General features: G+C 44.8%; 1 protein-coding gene across 2 annotated transcripts in view; it reads right to left on the bottom strand.

Moving 5' to 3' along the window:
- UGGT2 (UDP-glucose glycoprotein glucosyltransferase 2) overlaps positions 1-26870 on the bottom strand; it is a 1586510-nt gene that overhangs the window by 280030 nt on the left and 1279610 nt on the right. For both annotated transcript variants that reach the window (XM_078657956.1, XM_078657957.1), the window contains one exon: positions 10143-10228. In XM_078657956.1, the coding sequence (XP_078514082.1) occupies positions 10143-10228 (86 nt within the window). The remainder of the gene's footprint in view (positions 1-10142; positions 10229-26870) is intronic.

The following is a 26870-nucleotide window of genomic DNA, read 5'->3' as shown; positions in this document are numbered from 1 at the left end:
CTTTGATAATTTTATTAGAGCACATTGAAATAAAGATATAGAATTTACTTTAGCATATCCCTTGTATGTTTTTTCTCCTATATGGTGTCTATATAGAGGCAGTACACCAGCACTCAGCACTCCCAGTGTGTAGACATTGCACCACTGTGTCTTGTCTCTTGAGACAAGTGTGGTGGTGCAGTAAAATGCTTGAGAAACCTTATTCTGCTGCCAAACTAAGAATGGGTATGTCAAAAACAGCATAATTCTGATATTGCGTTTAATAGGCTACTGTCAGACCTAGCATCATTGGTGTGGTTTCGACCTCCTATTTTTGCTGACTTTGTTTTAGCGGGCTTTCGAACACTTTATCAGTGCAAACCAGTGCTACAGTGCTTGTGGTCTTCCATTAAAACATGGTAGAATTGGCTTCTACCTAATTGGAATATTTAATTTATTTATAAGTTCCTAGTAAAGTAATCTACATGCGCCCAGGGCCGGTAGATTAAATGCTACTAGTGGGCCTGTAGAAATGATTGTGCCACCCACTTAAGTAGCCCTTTAAACATGTATCAAGCCTGCCATTGCAAAGTCTGTGTGGGCAGTTTAAACTGCCATTTCGACCTGGCAAAATAAACCGTTTGCCAGGCCCAGAACATCCCTTTTAATACATATAAGTCACCCATAGGGTAGGCGATGGACAGCCCAGAGTGCAATGTATTTAAAAAGCAAGACGTACTTTTGTAGGGAAAAACTCTTCAACTGTTTTTTACTACTGCAAGGCCTATCTCTCCAATAGGATAGCACTGGAGTCACCTTATTACATTTTATAAGTGCAATTTCCAAATGGTAAGAGACAACTAGTCATGTTTGGTGTCTCTGGAATCCAAATTAAAAAACTTAATTCATGGTGAAGTCTGATTTTAAATTATAATTCTGAAAATGTGACTTTTTGAAAGGTGGTATTTTCTTGCCTTACCATGTGGTACCTGCCGCCTGTCTCTGGTCACATGACTGGGTGTAGTTGGCAGTTGGGCTTGGTGCATTCCTTCGTGATAGCCAGACACAATGGTGGCTTAGGAATGACTGAATGGGCCATCGCAAGATGGATAGGAGGGAGGAGCTGGGCCCATTCTCACACCTGAATAGGCTGAGACCTGTCTCCACACAAAAGGCTGCATACCCCTTGTGGTTAATCAGAAGCCAGGGCAAGGAAGACAGGGCTTTTCTGCACTTCAAATGTATGCCTCTAGAAGTTTCTCCCCATTTCAAAGGCACAACTGTGTATACATGAAGGACCTCACACACCACCACTTCAGTATACTTCTGGACCTGTGAATACTCTGCCAGGAAGAAGGACTGCTGTGCTGCTGAAGGACTGTCACTCTGCTGGACTGCACTCTGCTTGACTCCCGCTATGTTATGCTGACCTGCTGCACTCCTGCCTGGATGAGAAGTCCTGGACCTGCATCTCTTGAACCCATAGTGACTCTAATGGTTAGTTGTCTGGCCTCCTGATCTGAAGCCTCTGGCATAGCAGGCTTCCAACAACCTTGCATCTGCACCTGGACTCTGATATCTGTGAGTCTACCCTGCCAAGTGGTGCCACCACAGTCCTGGACTCTTGGAAGTGGGCTTAAGGTGTTTTACTAGCCTCTGTAGATCACATCTCCTCTTCTGCGTGGTAGAACCCCGAGCAGAACCGAAACACCTTCACTGCTGCGTGGATTGGACTCACCGCCATGCCTTCGAAACTGCCTCTGTGCAACACATCCTCACTGCACTGGGCACCTAGCCTGCCACTTGCCTGTGGCCTCCAGTTCCTGCTTGTTCCAGGCTGATCCAGTTGCCGCCATTTGAGCAAATGACACCACAGCAGCCCAGGTTTTCCAGTTCAACATTTTTCCCACCAACATAAGCTCCACCCTGAGGACCTACTTAATGCAGGCTGCAGCGTGTTTGTGCCAAAGGCGTATTAAAGGCAAGCCTGTCTGCGCCCCTAAGTGCTTTGACTGCACCATGATCCCAGGTCCTCCCGCCACCTGCAGATACACCATCGCTGAGCTCTACAATCTCGACCCCGGATGCATGAAACAAGCACTGCCATCGTGCCGACCCACGCTCCACTATAGTACCTTTTACCTTCACACTCTGCCACTTCACCTGCCATAGCTCACACAAGCCCACTGACCATTCCCACCCTGAACACACAGCAGACACCACCTGAACAAATACACCAACATGCATATGCCCTTCTCAACACAAGCTCAATATGCAAACACACCACAGAGAGATGTCACCTCATCTCCGCCCTCACACCCGATGTCCTCTTCCTCACTAAGACCTCGCTCAACCCCACCTAGTGCCCACAATTGCCACCACACTATAGGAAGGATACAAGGTCACCCACCACAACTGCATTAACAAGCCTGGCAGAGGGATTGCAATCATACACAAGGAATCTATCCAATGCACTCCCACAAATGACATCATCAGCACAGCCATGAAATACCTCAACATCTGACTCCAAACAGACAACAAAACTTCCATCAGTGGCACCCTCGCCTACCGTCCTCAAGGATCATGTCCATCTTTCTGCAACTTCATCAGCCCCCTCGCCAAAGACTCCAAAAACTACATTTTCCTCACCGACCTCTACTTTCATCTCAACAACGACAATGATATTAACACTACCAAACTCCTCGACAGCATGAACAACATCGGAATCACCAAACTTGTCCACGACCTCACACACACTGCAGGACACACTCTAGACCCCCATCTTCACCTCCAGCGACCACATGAGGTACATAGACTGACCACTCCATCATCCACTTCAACATCACCCGCTCACAGTCCTCCGCCCCCCAGTCTACCCAACGTCCCCCACCACAGTTTGAGCAAAGTCTCTAAGGACACATGGATCAATGCCCTAAAACACACTAATCCCATCTCCTCCAACAAGCAAGACCAGAATGTCAGAAACTTAATTAACTGGATCAAGTCAAGGAAGGCTTTATTCGACTGTTTTATTTAACAATCATAAAAGCACGTAAAACATACACATAAAATTGCATTTAAAATTACACAAGTTAATACAATTTTAAAATAACAATATTTACAGGATAAATAAAGATTAAATCGACTCTGTTAAAAACCACATACAAAAAATCTGGAGGATACACAGCAGTTACAATTCATCAATGAACATACTCTTCCTCAGTAGAAGCACCTTCTTCAGAAACATTGATAACCTCCATGCTACATGTTCGTCCTCCAGTAACTGCAGTCGAATTAGAGCTGGGTGGCATTGCCTCAACCCCTGTTGTTTTAAAAGTGGTATTATCCATACTTTCCTCAACTCTATATAAAATTTACAGAAAAGGACTAATTGGATGGTGGATTGCTCAGATAGTTTATCGCAGGGGCAAGGTATCAACATACGTGACCAATCATTTATTTTTGTAAAAGTCACTAATCTGTGAACATTGCCCAATCTGAATCTTGTTAAAATCAACCTATCAAACCCACAGGGTACAAATGATAAATACGGCTCCATTCCAAAGGTAGTGAGCGTTAGTTGACGTTGCATGACACTAGAATTTAGGATTTACTCTGACATTCTTATAGAACTCAATAATACGAGACCCTCTTTCTTTAAGGCCTTTGTGTTAGTCGCCAGCATGGTGCTCGGGTTAGTGAAGTAGTCTGGATGACCCAGATCGTTCATAAAATCCTGTAGTAACCTAACCCAAGGAACTTTAAGGGCCCCTTCTAATCTGAGAGTATCTTGCAAAATCTCCTAATTTAGTTTGGTCTGATCCTTACTCCATAACCTATACCATAAAAGTATGGGTTCCAACTTGATGAGGTCAGAAATAAAGGGGAAACCCAACTCCTCATGACAGACATAAGAGGAGGTACTGGGTAGAGCAGATAGAATGTACCTCAGAAAGGTGTTTTCCACCGTTTTGAGTACAGAGGAATTAACAAAACCCCACACCCCAGCCCCATACATCGCAGTTGAAATGCACTTGACCTTGTATATTTGCAGGAGTTCGTCTGGAGGCTTCCTGCCCAACTGCTCTGCAAAAAATGCAAGTGCGCTAGTTGTCCTAGAGAACGCCAATTTTTTGATAGTTATTGTTTGGGCCCATGAATCGTTTTGGCTGAATAAGATGCCAAGATAAGAAAAACTTTGAGTTGAGGATAATTTCCTGTCATCCACAAACATATCTCGCAACCTCTTGGTCCCATGCCCACATCGCATAATATCCGTCTTAGGGATGTCTATACTTAGGCCAAGATCCTTCATGTAGTTATTAAAACTGTCTAGGACTCACTGCAAGCCTATTTGTGTACGCGCCATCAGGATGGCGTCATCCGCGTAAAGCAGAGCTGGAATCGGCCGCCCATTAACTTGGGGATAGTCTTGGCCCTTCTTTAGTAGGGCTTCTCCCAATCCGTTGATGTAAAGATTAAAAAGGAAGGGGGCCAGCACACAGCCTTGCCTGACCCCTCTCCTGATAGGGAAGGCTTTAGAGCGCTCACCACCCAAGCCATAGCGCACACTAGCAGTAGCTCCGCTATATAGACGCTGTAAAAAAGCGATTATATGTGGATCCACCCCTGCAGCCTTTAGGATCTCCCATAATCTATTGTGCCTGACCGAATCAAAGGCAGCGGTGAGGTCCACGAAGGCCAGGTATATTCTACCCTTTTTCACTCTTGTATATTTTCCTATTATAATTGCTAGGTTATGGATTTGTTCAATGGTACCAAGCCCGTCCCTAAAGCCATATTGTAAGTCAGGTAGTATGTGTATGTCCTCTGCCCAGTTCTGCAGACGTTCTTAGATAACACGTCCAGCCACATTGACCATTTAGTCAAGCAAAGAAATCACAGGATCACCAGCTGCACCAACATCATTGCTCCCATCAGCAACAACACCCACAGAAGGTCCCAGTTGTGGCTGCTCCCGCGATGCAGTAGTGGGGCAGGAAAAGGGGAAGATGGGGGAGAAAAATAAAATAAAAAAAGATCACTTACATGCTAGCCGGCCGCCGTTTCTCTTCCATCATCTCCGTTATTTTCCAGGCTTCTGTTCACACAGGAAGCACTCAGGCTTCCTTAAGCCAATCACAACGCTGCAATGCAGCATTATGATTGGTCTGAGCACCATGGTTTGGCGTTCAGATGGGGAATGGGAGCCTGGGCATGGTCTCCATTCAGGCTGTAATGCAGCCTGGGTGGAGAATATGCAAAGTGCACATGAATGTTTGGCTGGCCCCAGCGGGCCGGCCAAACATTCATGCTCACTTAGGAGGGTGCCACCACTCCTCCTAACCTGCTCTGCCCAGCCTAGGTCCGCCCCACAAAACTGCAGCAGAACGGAACAATAACATGATAACATTGCATTATTATCATTTTATTATTCCTTTTCTGCCATGCTGAAAGGCAGTGGGGCGACGCTCCTCCACCTTAGCAGAGGAGCCACCCCTGGAAAGCCATTCAAGCAGGCTAGTTGTTACACTAAAGGCCTCAGAACCACTAAACGACACTGTAAACCATCAGGAAAGAAGATTGTGCACCAGCAAGGACACCACAGACAAGACTGCTTTCAAGAACAGCCCTCAACCTCTACCACAGAAATGAGAGAGAATTGAAAAATCAAGTTCAAATAACAGTCAAGAACTCTTCACTGTCATTTAAGAACTCTCCAACCGCTCAGCTGCAACAAACAACATTATCCCCTCACAGGAACTCTGCGACAACCTCAAGAAATTAGAGCTCCAAAAGGCCTTGAAAGCATGGGCAGAGACCCACAAGTTGCCAGTGAAAACAGAAGAACAGGGAGAGGAGGAGGAGGGATTAGAGCAAGACCTACAAAAGGATCTTAGAATACAGCCTGTTGAGGAGGGAGGTAACCTACTCCCAGGACTGGAAATCCCCTCCCGTGCAAGGAGTAGTGAGTCCTGTCACAACTTGTTCCCAGAGTAGCTGGTGAAAAGGAAGGCAGAGACGGAGTACAGGCTAGAGTTGGCTAAGTTAAAGATGGAGGTAAAGAGACTGGCCATGGAAGCAAAGAAATTGGCCATGGTAGATGGAACTGCTTTGGAGCGTTTGGCTCATAGGAATAGCCTTGAGGAGCTGGGCATCAAAGCCAGACAGGCAGAGACCAGCAGTGATGGAGGCAGTATTTCTTAAGTGCCCTCCGGAGACAAGAGAGTCCATATCCCCAAAAGGTCAGGTACTTGACTTTGTTGTGGGGGACGATATTGACAAGTGGTTTGAGGTTTATAAGACAGCCTGACAAATGCACAAGATTCCTGAGGGGGGCTGAGGAGGGCAGAGGGAGTAATGTAGCAGAAAGATCAGGCCAGGCGTCGCAGACTGTTGTCGTTCTAGAGCAAAGATCCTATTGGGCATCACGGATAGTCGCTGCTGGAGCTCAACATTGGGGGTCACAATGACGTGTAGATGATGCAGCACGAAGTGCAGATCTGGCATTGCTGGGTGTCGCTGTGGCACAAAGAGTAGGATTCATCAGTGCTTCTTGTTAGTGGGCGGCAAGATCTTGGCGCAAACTGACCCGCTTATGAAGAGGCCGAAATGTCAGGATTTCTCCTGCTTTTCTTTTAGGAGAGACGTCAACTGATGCCACACCAAGGGTCCCGAACCTGAGGGGCACATCTTGGGGGGTCAAAAACTCACTCCAGCAGAGGGCAGCAGGGTTCAGGCAGGTCTAGTTGCAGGTGCAGGCAGCAGGTCTGCTGGGCAGTTACAGTAAGGCCCTGGAGCTCATGTCCCTGTAGTTCAGAACTGGAGGTCAGTCAGCTGATCCTTGAAGTCACTTCAGCCTGTGATGATGAGTGCAGGTCCAGCCTTCCTTCTTCACAGGTAGGGTAGCAGGCGGTTTCGCAGCAGATTAGCAAGGCAGCAGTTTACCAGTCCTTCCGCAGCAGAACAGCACAACAGTCCTTCTGAGGTATCCACATGTTGGGTCTGAGGGTAAAATATATATACCTGGTACTTTTAAGTAGGGGAAGCTTCTAGATAACATTGAAGTTTCCTGTCTCCAAGCAGGCTCCATGAACAAGTCTTTTTTGTGAAGGCTGGGCACAGCCTATTTAATTGCAAGTTGGGATGTGCCCAGCTCCGCGCCCCCCCTCAATCCTGCCAGTTGATGGTCCATGTAGGCACACCTAATCCATCTACTGTGTGGCTGTCTAGGCGGAATAAACAAAGTGCAAATGCCAACTACATCCAGTCATGTGTCCCCGGAATGGGCTGCAGGCACCAAATGGATAACACAGGAAAATAACAACTTTCTAAAAGTGTCGTTTTCAACGTTGTAACTTAAACCCGACTTTACCATAAAAGAGGATTTTTAAATACAATTTCTCAGACACCAAACATTAAATGTTTACCTGTTCCGACTCAAACGTTAGCACTTCTTAAATGTAATAAGGCAACCCAACCAGCCTATGGGAGAGGTAGGCCTCACAGTAGGGAAAAATGAATTTAAGAGTTTTCACTACCAAGACATGTAAAACTTAAAAATAAATGTCCAACTTTTTTAATACAGTGCATCCTGACCTCTGGGCTATTAAGGGCCTACCCTAGGGGTGACATATGTATTAAAATGGAAGGTTTTGGCGTGACAAAAGGTTTATTTTGCTAGGTCGAAATGTCAGTTTAAACTGCACACAAACTCTGCAATGGCAGGCCTGAGACATGTTTAAGAAGCTACTTAAATGGGTAGCACAATGAGTGTTGCAGGTCCACTAGCAGCATTTAATTTACTGGCCCTAAGTACAAGTAATACCATGCTCCTAGGGACTTATAAATAAATTAAGTGTGCCAATTAGTTGTAAACCAATGTTATCATGTTTAAAGGACAGGGCACATGCAATTTAGCACTAGTTAGCAGTGGTAACGTGCACAGAGTGCATAGGCTAACAAAAGACGAGATCAGCAGATAATGGAGGAGCAACACAACAAGTCTGTAGGAAGACAACCTTAAGGCTGATAGGTCTAACATTAGGCCAACTCCCTTTGCCTAACAAACCGAAAACACTAGGTGGTATTCGGATTTAAGCCTCATAATGGAAACGTACTCTCACCAGATCCTGCTTTACATTAATAGTGTACATTCCACCATATGTACAGCAGAAATGTATGTTTTTCATTGTAGGCTACACAAGTTAATACTGGCATTCTCTGTATAAATAGATCAGCAAGCACTTACTCAATGAGTTTGAAACAAAAAATCAGAACTCAGCTCCATGGATTGATGTTGGAAGGTCCACAGATGCAGCATCTGCAACAACTTTCTTTCTGGGTCTCTTAGAAAGATTGAGGGTTACTAAACATCTTGGAATCAACATAAAATGTGTTGTCCCATAAATCTTACTTTTAGCCATTGAGAAATATCACATACATTTGTCTCATTTCACCAAAACTACTGGAGCTGGAGTTGTATCACAAGGCATTTTGCCTACACCAGTGACTTTATTAGTATATTAGAACATTGGAATGTTAAGCTCCCCATTGAAGACTGCTCTCAACATTACAATATCCTAATCCAGAGCCTCTGCCTCTCTCTCTGGATTGGGCAGGGGAAAGCGAAAGGAAGAGCTTGTGCAGCAAGGCACATAGGATCCTTCCTTTCTCTCTTCTACCGTAGCTCACAGTGCCACTGGAGCCTTTGAAGGAGAGAGGGGAGAATTCTGTTCAGCTCCTGGGTCTCCCAGGCTTGGGTGAATGAGCTCATGGAGAACCAAGGGCCTTTAGCCTACTTTCACAGCTACTGCTATGAACGTTCAACAGTTTTCAGTCGTGGACCTGTGCGGGTCTGTTAACTGCTGAAGATTTACAACAACAACAACTGTGAAACAAAGGCTTTGGGCCATGGAGGTTTCAACCTCCTCGCTCTCCGGGAGACCTTTGTCTTTTTTAATAAGCACATTCTGCCCTCATGGGGCGTAATGTACTAATAGCTTGCGGTAATGGGATGTACCAGTGATTAAAGGTCCTTGCATTCAGCTCAGGCTTTTACGCTGCTGCGGGACTTCAATGGCTGGTATAGCCCACTACGGTGGACTATAAGGCTATATTACAACGCATTATTACTGAGCCAATTTGAACTACGGAAAAAGACACCAGGCAGCTGTTATCCGGGAAGAAACTAGAATCTGTGAATATAAAACTGCAGAACAAGTAAAAACAAAAAATAATGTAAAAGTTTCAAAGAAGCAAATGAGCGACAGGTATATGAGAATCAAAAGGAAACAATGGTTTGTAGTTACAAACCCTTTTGATCCCTAAATGATTCCGATTCCATCACTTAAAGAGCCACAGAGGGCCTGCCTAGCACTTCTTTCAAGGTTCATGCGGAGACGAATGTGCTGTCTAAAAGCGCCAAATGCTGCTAAGTTCTCAGGAGATGGCTTGTCTGAAAGCTCAGATTTACTCAGAAAATCATATGTACGACACTCATGGTCACCTATAGCGCATAATAAGAACCAATCACTGCAACGTAATACCACTTAAGACTCCAACATTAGATACGTGAATATGTGCTTAGGCAGCTGCAGCATTCCTTTCTATGCCACATCTTTACTCAACACTCCGCCAAGATTTTGTTATTCGACTGCCAAATACTTCTATGGTGACACATATAATTGATCAAAAAATGCTCATTTGGTGTTTCAGCCATACAAGCGGCCAAACTGATACCTCATTCTACGTTCAACTTAGTACAATGTGAGACTTTTGGCCATGTAATATTTTCCTCCGACAACGCCATTTATTGTCCACACGCTTACAAAGCAATTGGATGTGCCTCTCAGAATCTGAGAGATGCACGAAAACCTCTTAACAAACGAAGCTTTAATAAGGCACTATCGTTCAACTGTTGTAACAGTATCATAATTTCCTTAAAATGTGGTGGTACAACACTGCATCTTGACTTCAATCAAATAGCAACTGTACACATAAGACAGATTGCAAAGCTTTGCTAGCGAAATGCACCCGCTGCGGATGATTAAACAATAAATACAACACTTAAACTAAAAAAGCTGAGTCAATCACAGTCATATAAAAAGTAAAAATGCACTGATTTTAAACAAAGTAAGATTTGTAAGTAAAACTTGGCTTACGCTAATATGTGGTAGATTTCTTCTGATCTTCCATGGCGTAATCTTAATAGCCAAGCCCCTGGATTTGCCTTCAACTGAAAATATCCCTACAAAGAAGCAAGAGAATATAAAAACTAAATTATTAGTACAAATGAGACACGAAAAGGCATGTAAGCCCTTAAACTTAAGTTGGAATTCTGAAAAGGGTGTGTGACAGGGTCTGCACAATTTCACCACAAAATAGTAAAATGTGGCTTGCTTCTTCAAAGAGTCTGCAGTGCACTAACCAGTGTCCCTGCAAAGAGGCATGAGATAAGGAGAACTATGGGTCTTATTTAGAGTTTGTTGGACAGCGTACTCCGTCGAAAACATGGCAGATGTCCCTTCTGTCGTACTACAAGTGCATTATTGTCACATAGCACTCTAAGTACAGTGGATGGGACATGTGCCACCTTTTGATGGAATACAATGTATGCCAAAATCTAAAGAAGGAACGAAGTTCTTTGTCAGAGTGAGACATTAAAACAGTGAACAGGGTCTCAAGGTTGAGATGTAAATAGTGTGAGGAACAGTCTTTGCACTATACCATTAGTCCGAAAAATGTGGCCTCCTAATGGAAGGTGTCTGCAGTGCAGCAATCCAGTCCACAAAACAAATACAAAACGTTAGCAAGAATTAAAAGCGAAAGATCGAAATTTGTTACTGAAGTAGGTGACGTCAAATTTTTGTAGCCTTTTCCAAAACCAAAAATTTGAACTCTAATGACTATCTCATTATGGAGTGCCTTCAACATGCTATATTGGCCCCTCTTCCATGTATTTAGCCGTTATTTTTTTCCTGAAATGTCTAAAAACAGAATTGTTTCCTTCCTATGCAGACTCCCCAATCACATCATGAACTATTTGTTTGGAGTCTGGATGGACCTCTTAATATGTAATTTACCTGTGACATAGTCGGAAACAGCTACTGTAGTCGCAGAGCAATGCCAGAAATACACTGACAAAAAGAAGGGTGGAGTTATGTTATAGTTAGGTATGATAATAACATCATACCTTATGTTTTAAAAACCTAGAAAATCACTGGAAAAAAAGAAAGATTAAAGCAACGTTATGGTTAGATTTTGAAATTACACAAAAACTGACCTTTAAAAACCAAATAAACAATGAAATGCACCAGTAATATTTCACTGAGCTAACTATAACTTGCACCACGCCACTCACTACTACTCAGAACATGGTAAATGACACCACTGATGACATTTCAAATGACATCACTGATTACATCATTCAATTACTGTGACAGTTTGCTATACGCTTTTACTACTGGTGGGTATTCAGCGAGCTACTCTTACATTTTTTATTATCTCTGTAGTGAGTGGTAGTGGACATTAAAGCAATCAGCAATGTATTAATCCTTAATCATTATTAACATTCAAAAGAGTGTTTGGACATATTTACCTTAATGAGATGTACCTATTAAATACCAAATGTAACATAAATGTTTGAGTCAATGGCTTCACATCTATGCTTTAGCCAATGTTTAATATGTGAGGTCAGAAGCAGTGTCTGGTGGGGGTGCAATCTATAGTTAGCCCACTAAACTATAACTGGTGAATTCCAGTGACTTTTTGGTTTTTAAGCGTTAGTTTTCTATTCATTTATGTCACGGAAACAAAGCCTAGCTGAAGACCGGAGGCTGTTGCTTGGTCTAGATGTCCAAGTCTTCACACTTTTAGTCTTGCAAAGGTAGGTGTGACCCTTTACAGTAGGCAGGATGCCACCGACACTAGATAGCACCACACAGAAAGTGACTTCTGGAAGGAGCCCGGAAAATGAGTAAAAAGTCCTAATGCAAAAAATCTCCACAAAGGTAGTGAGACTTCAATGCGGGCAGAGGAGTATAAATTGCTTGTCTTGATGGAGAAAGAGACAACACAGCTGGAATTCAAAAGCGCGAACGAATGTGCAGGTTGGCAGCAGGAGAAACCAATGTCTTTCCTGCACCGAAGGTGCTGGGAGAGCAATGCGTCCCGCCAGAATCTGCTAATGGCGGCAGGTGGGAGACTGGGTTCTGCAGCAACACAAACATTTCAACACGTAACGATAATGCTACTTTAATCTTTGCTTTTTTTCTGTGAATCTCTAGAGATTTTTTTTAAAGTAATCTAAGATCTTATTAGCATAGCTAATGATAACACAATTGTAACCTTTGTTTTTTTCAGTGTATTTCTGGGGTGTTTTTAATATCAGAGAAGATCATATTACCATACTTAACTATAACGTCTATTTAACCGTGGCGTTTTTCAGTAAATTTCTAGGGCTTTTGGTCTTTTAACAAATTCAGCCAATACTTCCACTGTACCCAGCCTTTGACCATTCACAGCAGCGGGTTGTCAGAGGACCACCGCTTGCTAGTGGCCAACCCACCACTACCTGCCCTTCGTGGTCTGCTTGCTGCCCCTGCCGCAGTTCCCCGTCTGCTTGCCCTCTGTTTCCACCTTCATGCCCCTAGCCCTTTCTACGTGCCCTCTGTGGCCAGCTTGCTGCCTCTGCCCCCTCCCGTTCCTCCGTTCTCCATGTGCATGCCCTTGCCCCTCCCTCCTGCCCTCCTTCTTCCACTGTGTTGACCTTGTCCCTGAATTGCTTGCAGTGGTCAGATTGCTGTCCCTGCCCCCTTTTGCCAGACCTCTGTTCATGACCTACGTGCCACTGCCCCATCTGTACAGGTCTCAATTGCCAGTTTACTGACCCTGCCAGCCTCCCCTACATGATCAGTTTGCTGCCCTTACTCCCGCCCCCTCATCTATGCCCTTTTTAGGTCTCGCTGGCGTTGCAGCGCGAAGCGCTGCCGCCAACGAGACTTATAGCCGCCTTCATCCCTGTCAAGTGAGTAACAGCTGTGAACGAGCCCGATACAGACCTGGGCACGAGCCGACCAAGGTCTGTGAACGCGCTTCAAGGTTGAGCAGCTTGTGCACGTTTGTTGGACCTCAGGCACCGCAAGCGCAGCCAGACCAATTATCCCAGCAGGAGTCTCCACTTCCTCAGGCCGCAACAATTATCACAGCATGAGACCCACTTATCACAGCATGTCAACAGGTGCCTCAGGCTGCTGGAGCACTCAACTATAATTAATGCACAGTTGAGTGCTCCAGCAGCGTGGGGTGCCTCTCTGCATGCTGTGATTATTATCACTTTGGGGCCTCATGCTGTGATAATTAGGGCGGCATGCTCTATTTGCAGCACTGAACATTTTCAAAGAAGGCAAAGCAGCAACATTCATTGGAGACACTCACCCCCTCACTCGCCCTCACCCCCTCACACCCCCTGACCCCTCACACACCTCCTCACCCTCACACCCTCTCACTCACACACCCTCACCCTCACACACCCTCACACACCCTCACCCACCCTCTCACCCTCACACACCCTCTCACCCTCACACACCCTCTCACCCTCACACACCCTCTCACCCTCACACACCCTCACACCCCCTCACACCCTCACACCCTCACACCTTCACACCCCCTCACCCTCACACACCCTCACCCTGCCTCACCCTCACCCCCCTCACACCCCCCACCCTCACACCCCTCACCCTCACACCCCTCACACCCCCTCACCCTCACACACTCTCACCCTCACACACTCACCCTCACACACTCACCCTCACACACTCTCACCCTCACACCCCTCACATACCCTCACACACCCTCACCCACCCTCACACACCCTCACACACCCTCACTCACCCTCACACACCCTCACTCACCCTCACACACCCTCACTCACCCTCACACACCCTCACACACTCTCATACCCTCACACCCCCTCACCCTCACACCCCCTCACCCCCCCTCACCCTCACACCCTCACACCCCTTCACCCTCACACCCCTTCACCCTCTCACCCTCACACACCCTCACCCTCACACACCCTCATCCCCTCACTCACCCTCACACACACTCACACACACACACCCACACATACCCTTACCAACATAGCATAACAAAACATAGCATAGCATAACTAAACACAGCATAGCATAGCATAACAAACAAAAGCATAGGATAGCAAAAGCACAGCATAACAAAACAAAGCATAGGATAGCAAAACACAACAAAACATAGCATAGCAAAACACAACAAAGCATAGCATAACAAAACACAACAAAACACCATAGCATAACAAAACAAAGCATAGCAAAACAAAGGATATCATAGTAAAACAACAAAACATAGCATAACATAACACAACAAAACAAAGCATAGCAGAACAAAACATAGCAGAACAAAACATAGCATAACAAATCATAGCATAACAAAACATAGCATAACAAAACATAGCATAACAAAACATAGCATAACACAGCAAAACATAGAATAGCATAACAAAACAAACCATAGCATAACATAACAAAGAATAGCAAAACAAAACATAGCATAGTAAAACAAAACAAACCATAGCATAACATAACAAAGAATAGCAAAACAAAACCTAGCATAGTAAAACAAAACAAAACATAGCATAGCATAACACAACAAAACAGCAGAACAAAACAGCAGAACATAACAAAACATAGCAAAACAAAGCATAGGATAGCAAAACAAAACATAGCATAGCAAAACATAGCATGTCATAGTAAAACAACAAAACATAGCATAACATAACACAACAAACCATAGCAGAACAAACCATAGCAGAACAAACCATAGCAGAACAAACCATAGCAGAACAAACCATAGCAGAACAAACCATAGCAGAACAAATCATAGCATAATAAAACATAGCATAACAAAACATAGCATAACAAAACAGCAGAACATAACAAAACATAGCATAACACAGCAAAACATAGAATAGCATAACAAAACAAACCATAGCATAACATAGAATAGCATAACAAAACAAAACATAGCATAACATAACAAAGAATAGCAAAGCAAAACATAGCATAGTAAAACAAACCATACCATAGCATAACATAACACAACAAAACAGCATAACAAAACAGCAGAACATAACAAAACATAGCAAAACAAAGCATAGGATAGCATAGCAAAACATAGCATAACATAACTTAAAACAAAACATAGCATAGCAAAACATAGAAAAGTATAGCATAGCAAAACATAGAATAGCATAACAAAACAAAACATAGCATAGCATAACATAACACAACAAAACAGCAGAACAAAACCGCAGAACATAACAAAACATAGCAAAACAAAGCATAGGATAGCAAAACAAAACAGCATAGCAAAACATAGCATATCATAGTAAAACAACAGAACATAGCATAACAAAACACAGCAAAGCATAACACAGCAAAGCATAGGATAGCAAAACACAGCAAAGCATAGGATAGTAAAACACAGCAAAGCATAGGATAGCAAAACACAGCAAAGCATAGGATAGCAAAACACAGCATAACATAGCACAACATAGCGCATAACATAGCGAATAACATAGCGCAACACATAGCGCAACACATAGCGCATAGCGCATAACATAGCGCATAGTGCAGAACATAGCGCATAACATAGCGCATAGCGCAGAACATAGCGCATAACATAGCGCATAGCGCATAACATAGCGCATAACATAGCGCATAAAATAGCGCATAGCATAGCGCATAACATAGCGCATAGCGCATAGCATAGCGCATAACATAGCGCATAACATAGCGCATAGCATAGCGCATAGCATAGCGCATAACATAGCGCATAACATAGCGCATAGCGCATAGCGCATAACATAGCGCATAACATAGCGCATAGCGCATAACATAGCGCATAGCGCATAGCATAGCGCATAACATAGCGCATAACATAGCGCATAGCATAGCGCATAACATAGCGCATAAAATAGCGCATAGCATAGCGCATAACATAGCGCATAGCGCATAACATAGCGCATAACATAGCGCATAGCGCATAACATAGCGCATAACATAGCGCATAGCATAGCGCATAGCATAGCGCATAACATAGCGCATAACATAGCGCATAACATAGCACATAGCATAGCGCATAACATAGCGCATAGCATAGCGCATAACATAGCACATAGCGCATAACATAGCGCATAACATAGCGCATAACATAGCACATAGCGCATAACATAGCGCATAACCTAGCGCATAACATAGCGCATAACATAGCGCATAACCTAGCGCATAACCTAGCGCATAACATAGCGCATAGCATAGCGCATAGCATAGCGCATAACATATCGCATAGCGCATAGCATAGCGCATAACATAGCGCATAGCATAGCGCATAATATAGCGCATAGCATAGCGCATAACATAGTGCATAACATAGCGCATAACATAGCGCATAACATAGCGCATAGCGCATAACATAGCGCATAACATAGCGCAGCACATAGCGCAGCACATAGCGCATAGCGCATAACATAGCGCATAGCATAGCGCATAGCATAGCGCATAACATAGCGCATAACATAGCGCATAACATAGCGCATAACATAGCGCATAGCGCATAACATAGCGCATAGCATAGCGCATAACATAGCGCATAACATAGCGCATAGCATAGCGCATAACATAGCGCATAGCATAGCGCATAACATAGCGCATAACATAGCGCATAACATAGCGCAGAACATAGCGCAGAACATAGCGCATAACATAGCGCAGAACATAGCGCATAACATAGCGCATAACATAGCGCATAGCGCATAGCATAGCGCATAGCATAGCGCATAGCATAGCGCATAGCATAGCGCATAACATAGCGCATAACATAGCGCATTACATAGCGCATTACATAGCGCATTACATAGCGCATAACATAGCGCATAACATAGCGCATAACAGCGCATAACATAGCGCATAACATAGCGCATAACAGCGCATAGCATAGCATAGCGCATAACATAGCGCATAACATAGCGCATAACCATAGCATAACAAAACATAGCATAACAAAACAGCAGAACATAACAAAACATAGCATAACACAGCAAACCATAGAATAGCATAACAAAACAAACCATAGCATAACATAGAATAGCATAACAAAACAAAACATAGCATAATAAAACAAAACAAACCATACCATAGCATAACATAACACAACAAAACAGCATAACAAAACAGCAGAACATAACAAAACATAGCAAAACAAAGCATAGGATAGCATAGCAAAACATAGCATAACATAACTTAAAACAAAACATAGCATAGCAAAACATAGAAAAGTATAGCATAGCAAAACATAGAATAGCATAACAAAACAAAACATAGCATAGCATAACATAACACAACAAAACAGCAGAACAAAACAGCAGAACATAACAAAACATAGCAAAACAAAGCATAGGATAGCAAAACAAAACATAGCATAGCAAAACATAGCATATCATAGTAAAACAACAGAACATAGCATAACAAAACACAGCAAAGCATAACACAGCAAAGCATAGGATAGCAAAACACAGCAAAGCATAGGATAGCAAAACACAGCAAAGCATAGGATAGCAAAACACAGCAAAGCATAGGATAGCAAAACACAGCAAAGCATAGGATAGCAAAACACAGCAAAGCATAGGATAGCAAAACACAGCAAAGCATAGGATAGCAAAACACAGCATAACATAGCACAACATAGCGCATAACATAGCGCATAACATAGCGCAACACATAGCGCAACACATAGCGCATAGTGCAGAACATAGCACATAACATAGCGCATAGCGCAGAACATAGCGCAGAACATAGCGCATAACATAGCGCATAACATAGCGCATAACATAGCGCATAACATAGCGCATCAAATAGCGCATAGCATAGCGCATAACATAGCGCATAGCGCATAACATAGCGCATAACATAGCGCATAGCGCATAACATAGCGCATAACATAGCGCATAACATAGCGCATAGCGCATAACATAGCGCATAGCGCATAGCATAGCGCATAACATAGCGCATAACATAGCGCATAGCATAGCGCATAGCGCATAACATAGCGCATAACATAGCGCATAGCATAGCGCATAACATAGCGCATAGCATAACATAGCGCATAACATAGCGCATAACATAGCGCATAGCATAGCGCATAACATAGCGCATAACATAGCGCATAGCATAGCGCATAACATAGCGCATAGCGCATAACATAGCGCATAACATAGCGCATAACATAGCGCATAACATAGCGCATAGCATAGCGCATAGCGCATAACATAGCGCATAGCATAGCGCATAACATAGCGCATAACATAGCGCATAACATATCGCATAGCGCATAACATAGCACATAGCGCATAACATAGCGCATAACATAGCGCATAGCGCATAGCGCATAGCATAGCGCATAACATAGCGCATAGCATAGCGCATAACATAGCGCATAGCGCATAACATAGCGCATAGCATAGCGCATAACATAGCGCATAACATAGCGCATAACATAGCGCATAACATAGCGCAGCACATAGCGCAGCGCATAGCGCATAACATAGCGCATAACATAGCGCATAACATAGCACATAGCATAGCGCATAGCATAGCGCATAACATAGCGCATAACATAGCGCATAACATAGCGCATAACATAGCGCATAACATAGCGCATAGCGCATAACATAGCGCATAACATAGCGCATAGCGCATAACATAGCGCATAGCATAGCGCATAACATAGCGCATAACATAGCACATAGCGCATAACATAGCGCATAGCGCATAACATAGCGCATAGCGCATAGCGCATAGCATAGCGCATAACATAGCGCATAACATAGCGCATAGCATAGCGCATAACATATCGCATAACATAGCGCATAACATAGCGCATAACATAGCGCATAGCGCATAACATAGTGCATAACATAGTGCATAACATAGTGCATTAAAGTCAGCTCTGACTTAACCATGCACAGCCAGATCAGTTCTGTTGTGTCTTCATGTTTCCTCTCCCTCCGTCTTATTCGGAAAATATCTCGCTTTTTCACCATCGACGCGCTTAAAACCATAGTCTTGGCTTTAGTCATCTCACGCCTCGACTATGGCAATGGCCTGTACGTGGGTATCCCCTCCCACGAATCCCGACGTTTACAGGCCATTCAAAACCAGGCTGCCCGTCTCATTCTCTCCCTCCCCAAATCCTCTCACATTACCCCGGTTTTGAAATCCCTTCACTGGCTCCCCATCCGCTTCAGATCCCTCTTCAAACTTGCTTGCTTTGCCTTTCGCGCCCACTCCCGCTCTGCCCCTGCCTACATCACTTCCCTCATTTCTTCCTATGTTCCCAGTCGCACTCTCCGCTCTTCCTCTCTCTCCCTTCTTCACATTCCCCGCTTCCGCAAATCCAGATCCGGGGGCACTCGTTTTTCCGTCTTGGCCCCCCAGTTCTGGAATAGTCTCCCACTTCATCTTCGTTCCATTCCTATTTTCAGCCACTTCCGTAAAGCCTTAAAAACTTTTCTTTTTTCTTTGGCTTTTCCTTCTTAGGTCCCCTGTGTCCCCCTCCGTGAGTTCTGACCCAGGTCCCCCAGCGCCAGGAAGCCGCTTGGCAGCAGTGCGCTTTATTAAATATTGTTTTCATTTCATTTCATTTCATTTCAGTGCATAGCATAGTGCATAGCGTAGCATAGCGCATAACATAGCGCATTACATAGCGCATAACATAGCGCATAACATAGCGCATAACATAGCGCATAACATAGCGCATAACATAGCGCATAACATAGCGCATAGCATAGCGCATAACATAGCGCATATCATAGCGCAACATAGCGCATAACATAGCGCATAACATAGCGCATAGAATAGCGCATAGCGCATAACATAGCGCATAACATAGCGCATAGCGCATAACAAGGCGCATAACATAACGCATAGCGCATAACATGGCGCATAACATAACGCATAGCGCATAACATGGCGCATAACATAACGCATAGCGCAGCACATGGCGCATAACATAGCGCATAGCATAGCGCATAACATATAGCATAGCGCATAACATAGCGCATAACATAGCGCATAACATAGCGCAGCGCATAGCGCATAACATAGCGCAGCGCATAACATAGCGCATAGCATAGCGCATAACATAGCGCATAACAGCGCATAACAGCGCATAACATAGCGCATAACATAGCGCATAGCATAGCGCATAACATAGCGCAACATAGCGCATAGCGCATAACATAGCGCATAGCGCAACGCATAGCGCAACACATAGCGCAACACATAGCGCAACACATAGCGCATAACATAGCGCATAACATAGCGCATAACATAGCGCATAACATAGCGCATAACATAGCGCATAGCGCATAACATGGCGCATAACATAACGCATAGCGCATAACATGGCGCATAACATAACGCATAGCGCAGCACATGGCGCATAACATAGCGCATAGCATAGCGCATAACATATAGCATAGCGCATAACATAGCGCATAACATAGCGCATAACATAGCGCAGCGCATAGCGCATAACATAGCGCAGCGCATAACATAGCGCATAGCATAGCGCATAACATAGCGCATAACATAGCGCATAACATAGCGCATAACAGCGCATAACAGCGCATAACATAGCGCATAACATAGCGCATAGCATAGCGCATAGCATAGCGCATAGCATAGCGCATAACATAGCGCAACATAGCGCATAGCGCATAACATAGCGCATAGCGCAACGCATAGCGCAACACATAGCGCAACGCATAGCGCAACACATAGCGCAACACATAGCGCAACACATAGCGCATAACATAGCGCATAACATAGCGCATAACATAGCGCATAACATAGCGCATAACATAGCGCATAACATAGGGCATAGCGCATAGCGCATAACATAGCGCATAGCGCATAACATGGCACATAACGCATAGCGCATAACATGGCGCATAACATAGCGCATAACATAGCGCATAACAGCGCATAGCGCATAGCGCATAACATAGCGCATAACATAGCGCATAGCGCATAACATAGCACATAACATAGCGCATCCATAGCGCATATCGCATAACATAGCGCATAACATAGCGCATCCATAGCGCATATCGCATAACATAGCGCATAACCTAACCTAACCAAGCATAGCGCATAACCTAACCTAACCAAGCATGGAGCATGACCTAACCTAACCAAGCATGGAGCATAACCTAACCTAACCAAGCATGGAGCATAACCTAACCTAACCGAGCATAACCTAACCTAACCGAGCATAACCTAACCTAACCTAACCAAGCATGGAGCATAACCTAACCAAGCATGGAGCATAGCCTAACCAAGCATAGAGCATAGCCTAACCAAGCATAGAGCATAGCCTAACCAAGCATAGAGCATAGCCTAACCAAGCATAGAGCATAGCCTAACCAAGCATAGAGCATAGCCTAACCAAGCATAGAGCATAGCCTAACCAAGCATAGAGCATAGCCTAACCAAGCATAGCATAGCCTAACCAAGCATAGCATAGCCTAACCAAGCATAGCATAGCCTAACCAAGCATAGCATAGCTTAACAAAACACAACAAAACATAGCATAACATAGCATAGCTTAACAAAACACAGCATAACAAAACAAAACAAAACATAGCATAGCCTAGCAAAACATAGCATAGCATACCAAACACAACAAAACATAGCATAGCATAACAAAACATAGCAAAACAAAGCATAACACACACCACACACAACCACGCACACACAACCACACACAACTATCTATCTATCTATCGCCCTCACTCTATCTGTCTATCTATCTATCGCCCTCACTCTGTCTATCTATCGCCCTCACTCTATCTATCGGCCTCACTCTATCTATCGCCCTCACTCTATCTATCGCCCTCACTCTATCTATCGCCCACACTCTATCTATCTATCGCCCTAACTCTATCTATCTATCGCCCTCACTCTATCAATCTATCGCCCTCACTCTATCTATCAATCTATTGCCCTCACTCTATCTATCGGCCTCACTCTATCTATCGGCCTCACTCTATCTATCGCCCTCACTCTATCTATCGCCCTCACTCTATCTATCGCCCTCACTCTATCTATCGCCCTCACTCTATCTATCTTGCTATTGCCCTCACTCTATCTATCTTGCTATTGCCCTCACTCTATCCATCTCCATCCATCTATCTATCTATCTATCTATCGATCTATCTAACACCCTCACTCTATCTAACACCCTCACTCTATCTAACACCCTCACTCTATCTAACACCTTCACTCTATCTATCGCCCTCACTCTATCTATCGGCCTCACTCTATCTATCGGCCTCACTCTATCTATCGGCCTCACTCTATCTATCGGCCTCACTCTATCTATCGGCCTCACTCTATCTATCGCCCTCACTCTATCTATCGCCCTCACTCTATCTATCGCCCTCACTCTATCTTGCTATTGCCCTCACTCTATCTATCTTGCTATTGCCCTCACTCTATCTACCTTGCTATTGCCCTCACTCTATCCATCTCCATCTATCTATCTATCTATCTAACACCCTCACTCTATCTAACACCCTCACTCTATCTAACACCCTCACTCTATCTAACACCCTCACTCTATCTATCGCCCTCACTCTATCTATCGCCCTCACGCTATCTATCGCCCTCACTCTATCTGTCTATCTATCTACCTATCGCCCTCACTCTATCTATCTATCTATCGCCCTCATTCTATCTATTTATTTAGATACTGATCGCCATCACTCTATCTATTTATTTAGATACTGATCGCCATCACTCTATCTATCTGTCTAGCTATCTATCGCCCTCACTCTATCTATCTATCCCACTCACTCTATCTATCACATCACCACAGCATCACTCAGCACCACCACAGCATCACTAAGGGCACAACAACATCACTATGCGCTACCACAGGATCATTGAATGCCACAGCATCACTAGTCGCCACCACAACATCACTCAGCGCCACCACAGCATCAATCTGTGCAACCATTCAACAACAACTGGGTCAAATATGATCTCTCAATGTTTCAAGCTTTATTACAAATGTCACAAAAAGAGGTTAGTATTTCACTTCTGTTCTTGGATTTTCGTCACAATAAAATACACTGAACATATTCTTCACAAAAGTTATTTACAAAAGTTTAAGCTATTGCTATTATAAATTACAATAACTTTTATTTAAGTATTAATTATTAAAAAAATTCAAAGCCATTGTTATTTGTAATATCATTACATCTAAGTCACGTGAATACAACACATATTGCATTACAAATGCTATAGGTGTCACAAGTTATAACTATTGGCATTGTAAATGACAAAGCTATTATTTTTGCTATTTTCAAAACCAACACATATATAAAAAATGTGTCATTTACAATACCAATAGCTCAAACTTTCCTAATGCGAGACCTTATGCATTGCAAATGCTTGTTTCCAGTGTGTTTGCTTCTCCCCTTCCCTCCCGTGTTGTACTGCCCCAGCCCAACTAGGCCTTTCATCCAAGGTCAGTTTGCTGCCCCTGCCCCCATGCTCTCTGTTGTCCGAGTCCATGTCCTTGTCCAATCCCTCCTGCCCTGCATGGTCCGATGTGCTCCTACTGCCTCTCCTGCTTGTTCTCCAAGGTTAGCTTGAAATGTCTGCCCATGCCCCTTCCAGCTGCCATCCACTGTCTGAGCATATTTCCCGGTCACTGCCCTCCTGCTTAGTCTCTGTGCTTAGTTTGCTACCCCTGCCTTGCTTACCCCTGCCCTCGTATGTCTGTTTGAATGCCCCTGCCCCCTCCGTCTTGTCCTCCATGTTCCATTGAGATGCCACTATTCCTCCTGTCCACTATGGTCAGCTAGTTGTCTTTTTCCCTGACCCCTCCACCCTGCCTTCCATTGTCTGAGTGTATGCCAGTAACCCCTACTTCCTCTCCTCCATGGCCCATTGTGCTGCCCCTCCCTCCTGCCCATCATGGTACGCTGTGCTGCTCTCTTCATCCTCCTGTCTGAGTTCAGCCCCTACTCTCTGCCTTCTGCCCCCCATTGTCCTCTGTGCATGCTCATGCCCCTTCCCTCTTGCCCGTCATTGTCTGCTGTGCTGCCACTAACCCAGCTTTTTATAGGTGGTCTATTGTATTGCCACTGCCTCTCCCACATGCCCTGTGTGAGCTTGCTGCCTCTGATCTCTCCCACATTCCTTCAATTGTCCATGTGTATGCCCTTGTTCTCTACCTGCTGCCCTCCATGGTGAATTGATCTTAAATTAACCCTTATGCCTGCCCTTCCTAGTCAGCTTCCTGCTCCTGCCCTGCCTCCTCCTCCGGCTCTCCAATGTCAATGTGCAGGCCTCTGCTCCATCCCTCCTGCTCCACATGGTCAGTTGTGCTGCCACTGCCCCTACTACCTGCTGTACATAGTGCATTGTGCTACCTCCCCTGTGTGGTCAGCTTGCTGCCTCTGTTTCCTTCCCCCTGCCCTGAGTCCATGGCCATACCAGTTTCCTCCTTCCCTCTATGGTCCGTTGTGTTGCCACTGCCTCCCCCCTACTGCCCTCCATGGTCCACTGTGCTGCCCATCCCCCTCCTGCCTGCATGATCTGTTGTGCTGCCACTGCCCCTCCCCACCAGCCCTGTAAGGCTAGCTTGTTGCCCCTACCTATCCCACCTACTGCCCTTCTTTGCCTGTGTCTATGTCCCTACCCCCTCCCTCATGCCATCCATTGAGTTGCCCTTGTCCCGACCTCCTGTCCTCTATGGTTCGCTGTGTTGCCACTCCGCCTTATCTGCATGGGCTGTTGTGCTGCCACTGCCCCTCCCCACTTGTCCTGCATAGTTCGCTTGTAGCCCCAACGCCTCCAGGCCTCCGTTGTCTGAGTCTATGTCTGATCACCTCTCTCCTGCCTTAATTGGGCAGTTGGAATACCTCCTGCCCTCCATGGGCTGTTGTGCTGCAACTGCCCTTTTAGGCTGCCCTGCAAAGTCACATTGTGGTCCTTGTCTCACTATCCCCTGCCCTCTGTTGTTCATGTGCATGCCCCTTTCCCCTCCTTATTGCTCAACATCCTCCGCTGTGCTACCACTGCCCCCGCCATGCTTGGTCAGCTTGCTGCCCTTGCCCCCTCCCTCTTTTCTCCGTTGACCGTGTGCATGCTCCTACACCTCCCTTGCCATTCATGGTCCTGTTGTACTGCCATTGCCCTCCCTCATGCCCTGTGTGGTCTATTGTGGTGCCACTATCCCTGCTGCATGCCTGCATGGTCAGCTTGTTACACTTACAACCTCCGTCCTGTCCTCCATGGTCGAACTCCATGTCCCTAGCCTATTCCTTCTTCCTTCCTTGTTCTGTTGTGCTGTCACAGCCCCTCTCGCCTGTTCTGCATAATTCGCTTGTTGCCCCTGCCCCCTTCCCCTCTATGGTCTTCTGTGCTGTTACTACCCCTTCCGCCTTGTCAGTTGTGGTCAGTTAGCAGCCTCTGCCCCGCTTGGTCACTCCTGCACTCAATTGTCCATGTCTGTGCCCCTGCCCTTTCCCTCTCCACTATGTTCTAATGACCAACTAGAACGCTACCATTCTGTATTTTGACAAGCGTGCCACACCAGAAGTTATCTTGATGGAATCAAAACTGTAAAACCTAAAGCAATTCCTTTAGAAATTAACAAAATGAGGGGAGTCTTTTTGTCACATAAATTATGGCTAATGCTCTAAAAAGCTAAAATGACACATTTTCTGAGTTCTCAAACAGCGACAAAGGCTTTGAAACAAGTGACTGTGTCACTTGAATATTTGTTGCATGAGTTTCTTGAGCGCTTTGCTCACTTCTGTTATTGGGCTATATTTTGGCAATATTTGGGCTACTTCTGGGCTATTTTTCTCTGGCGGCCATCTTGGGAGACTTTTTTAAAATTTATTTTAGGTATCAAGCTTTCTTTTTTCCTCATTTATTGAAATATTCCCTTTCGGAAATGCTTTCCGTTTTTCAGCTTTGATTCTTTCAAAATGGCATTCAGGTATGCCACATTTTTATCAAACATTCAGAATATTAGAACTCCAGTTGCTCATTAGAACACTGTGATGAAGTGGTAGCTGTTCACTAGGGAGTTAACTGGCAGGCTGCTGCTAGTGTTTAAAGTGCATGTTACAGTCTGCATGTCAGAAAGGATTATCAAAATGTATGAGGAAGATATTTGAGACCTCATAGAAAATGTATCCTAATTTTGCTTTTTACAGCACCAACCATAATTTCAATGGTAAAGTGAACCCCGACATTTTGTGTATATAATTGAAATGTTTATGTTTTAAAGCTCTGATTCAGTCAAGACGGCTTTAGGTCTGCCACACTTTTTTTCATAAGTAACAATGTTAGCACTTCAGTAGTTCATCAGAACACTTTGAGAGGCTGCTGTAGAATACTGGGGGATAAATGAAAGTCTGCTGCTTCTCTTAGAAGTACATGCCGCTGGCCGCGCGACGCGAAGGGGAGCTAAGCGAGACAGCATCTTAGTCCCACATTCCGCGCGAACAAACGGTGCACGCCAGCTCAGGGCCGCCCCCTTTCATGTGCGTCCAATGGGCGCGGGCCACCAGGTGGGAGGGGCGGCCCCTAAGGGGTTTAAAGTTTAGCGCGGCAGCAAGGCTCGGTCTTTCCTGCCGTCGCGTTCCTGGCTGCTCTGCGCTGTTCTCCGCTCGATCGTCGTCGGTTAGAGGTATGTTGCATCCGCCTGGTCTCCCCCCGGCCCGATCCCTGGACATGCTCAGGTCGATTGGGCCCTGTGATGTTGATCACGGG

Source organism: Lissotriton helveticus, chromosome 8 (genome assembly GCF_964261635.1).
Source record: "Lissotriton helveticus chromosome 8, aLisHel1.1, whole genome shotgun sequence".
Classification (NCBI taxonomy): Eukaryota; Metazoa; Chordata; class Amphibia; order Caudata; family Salamandridae; genus Lissotriton; species Lissotriton helveticus.
This window is presented reverse-complemented; position numbering and strand designations above follow the sequence as displayed.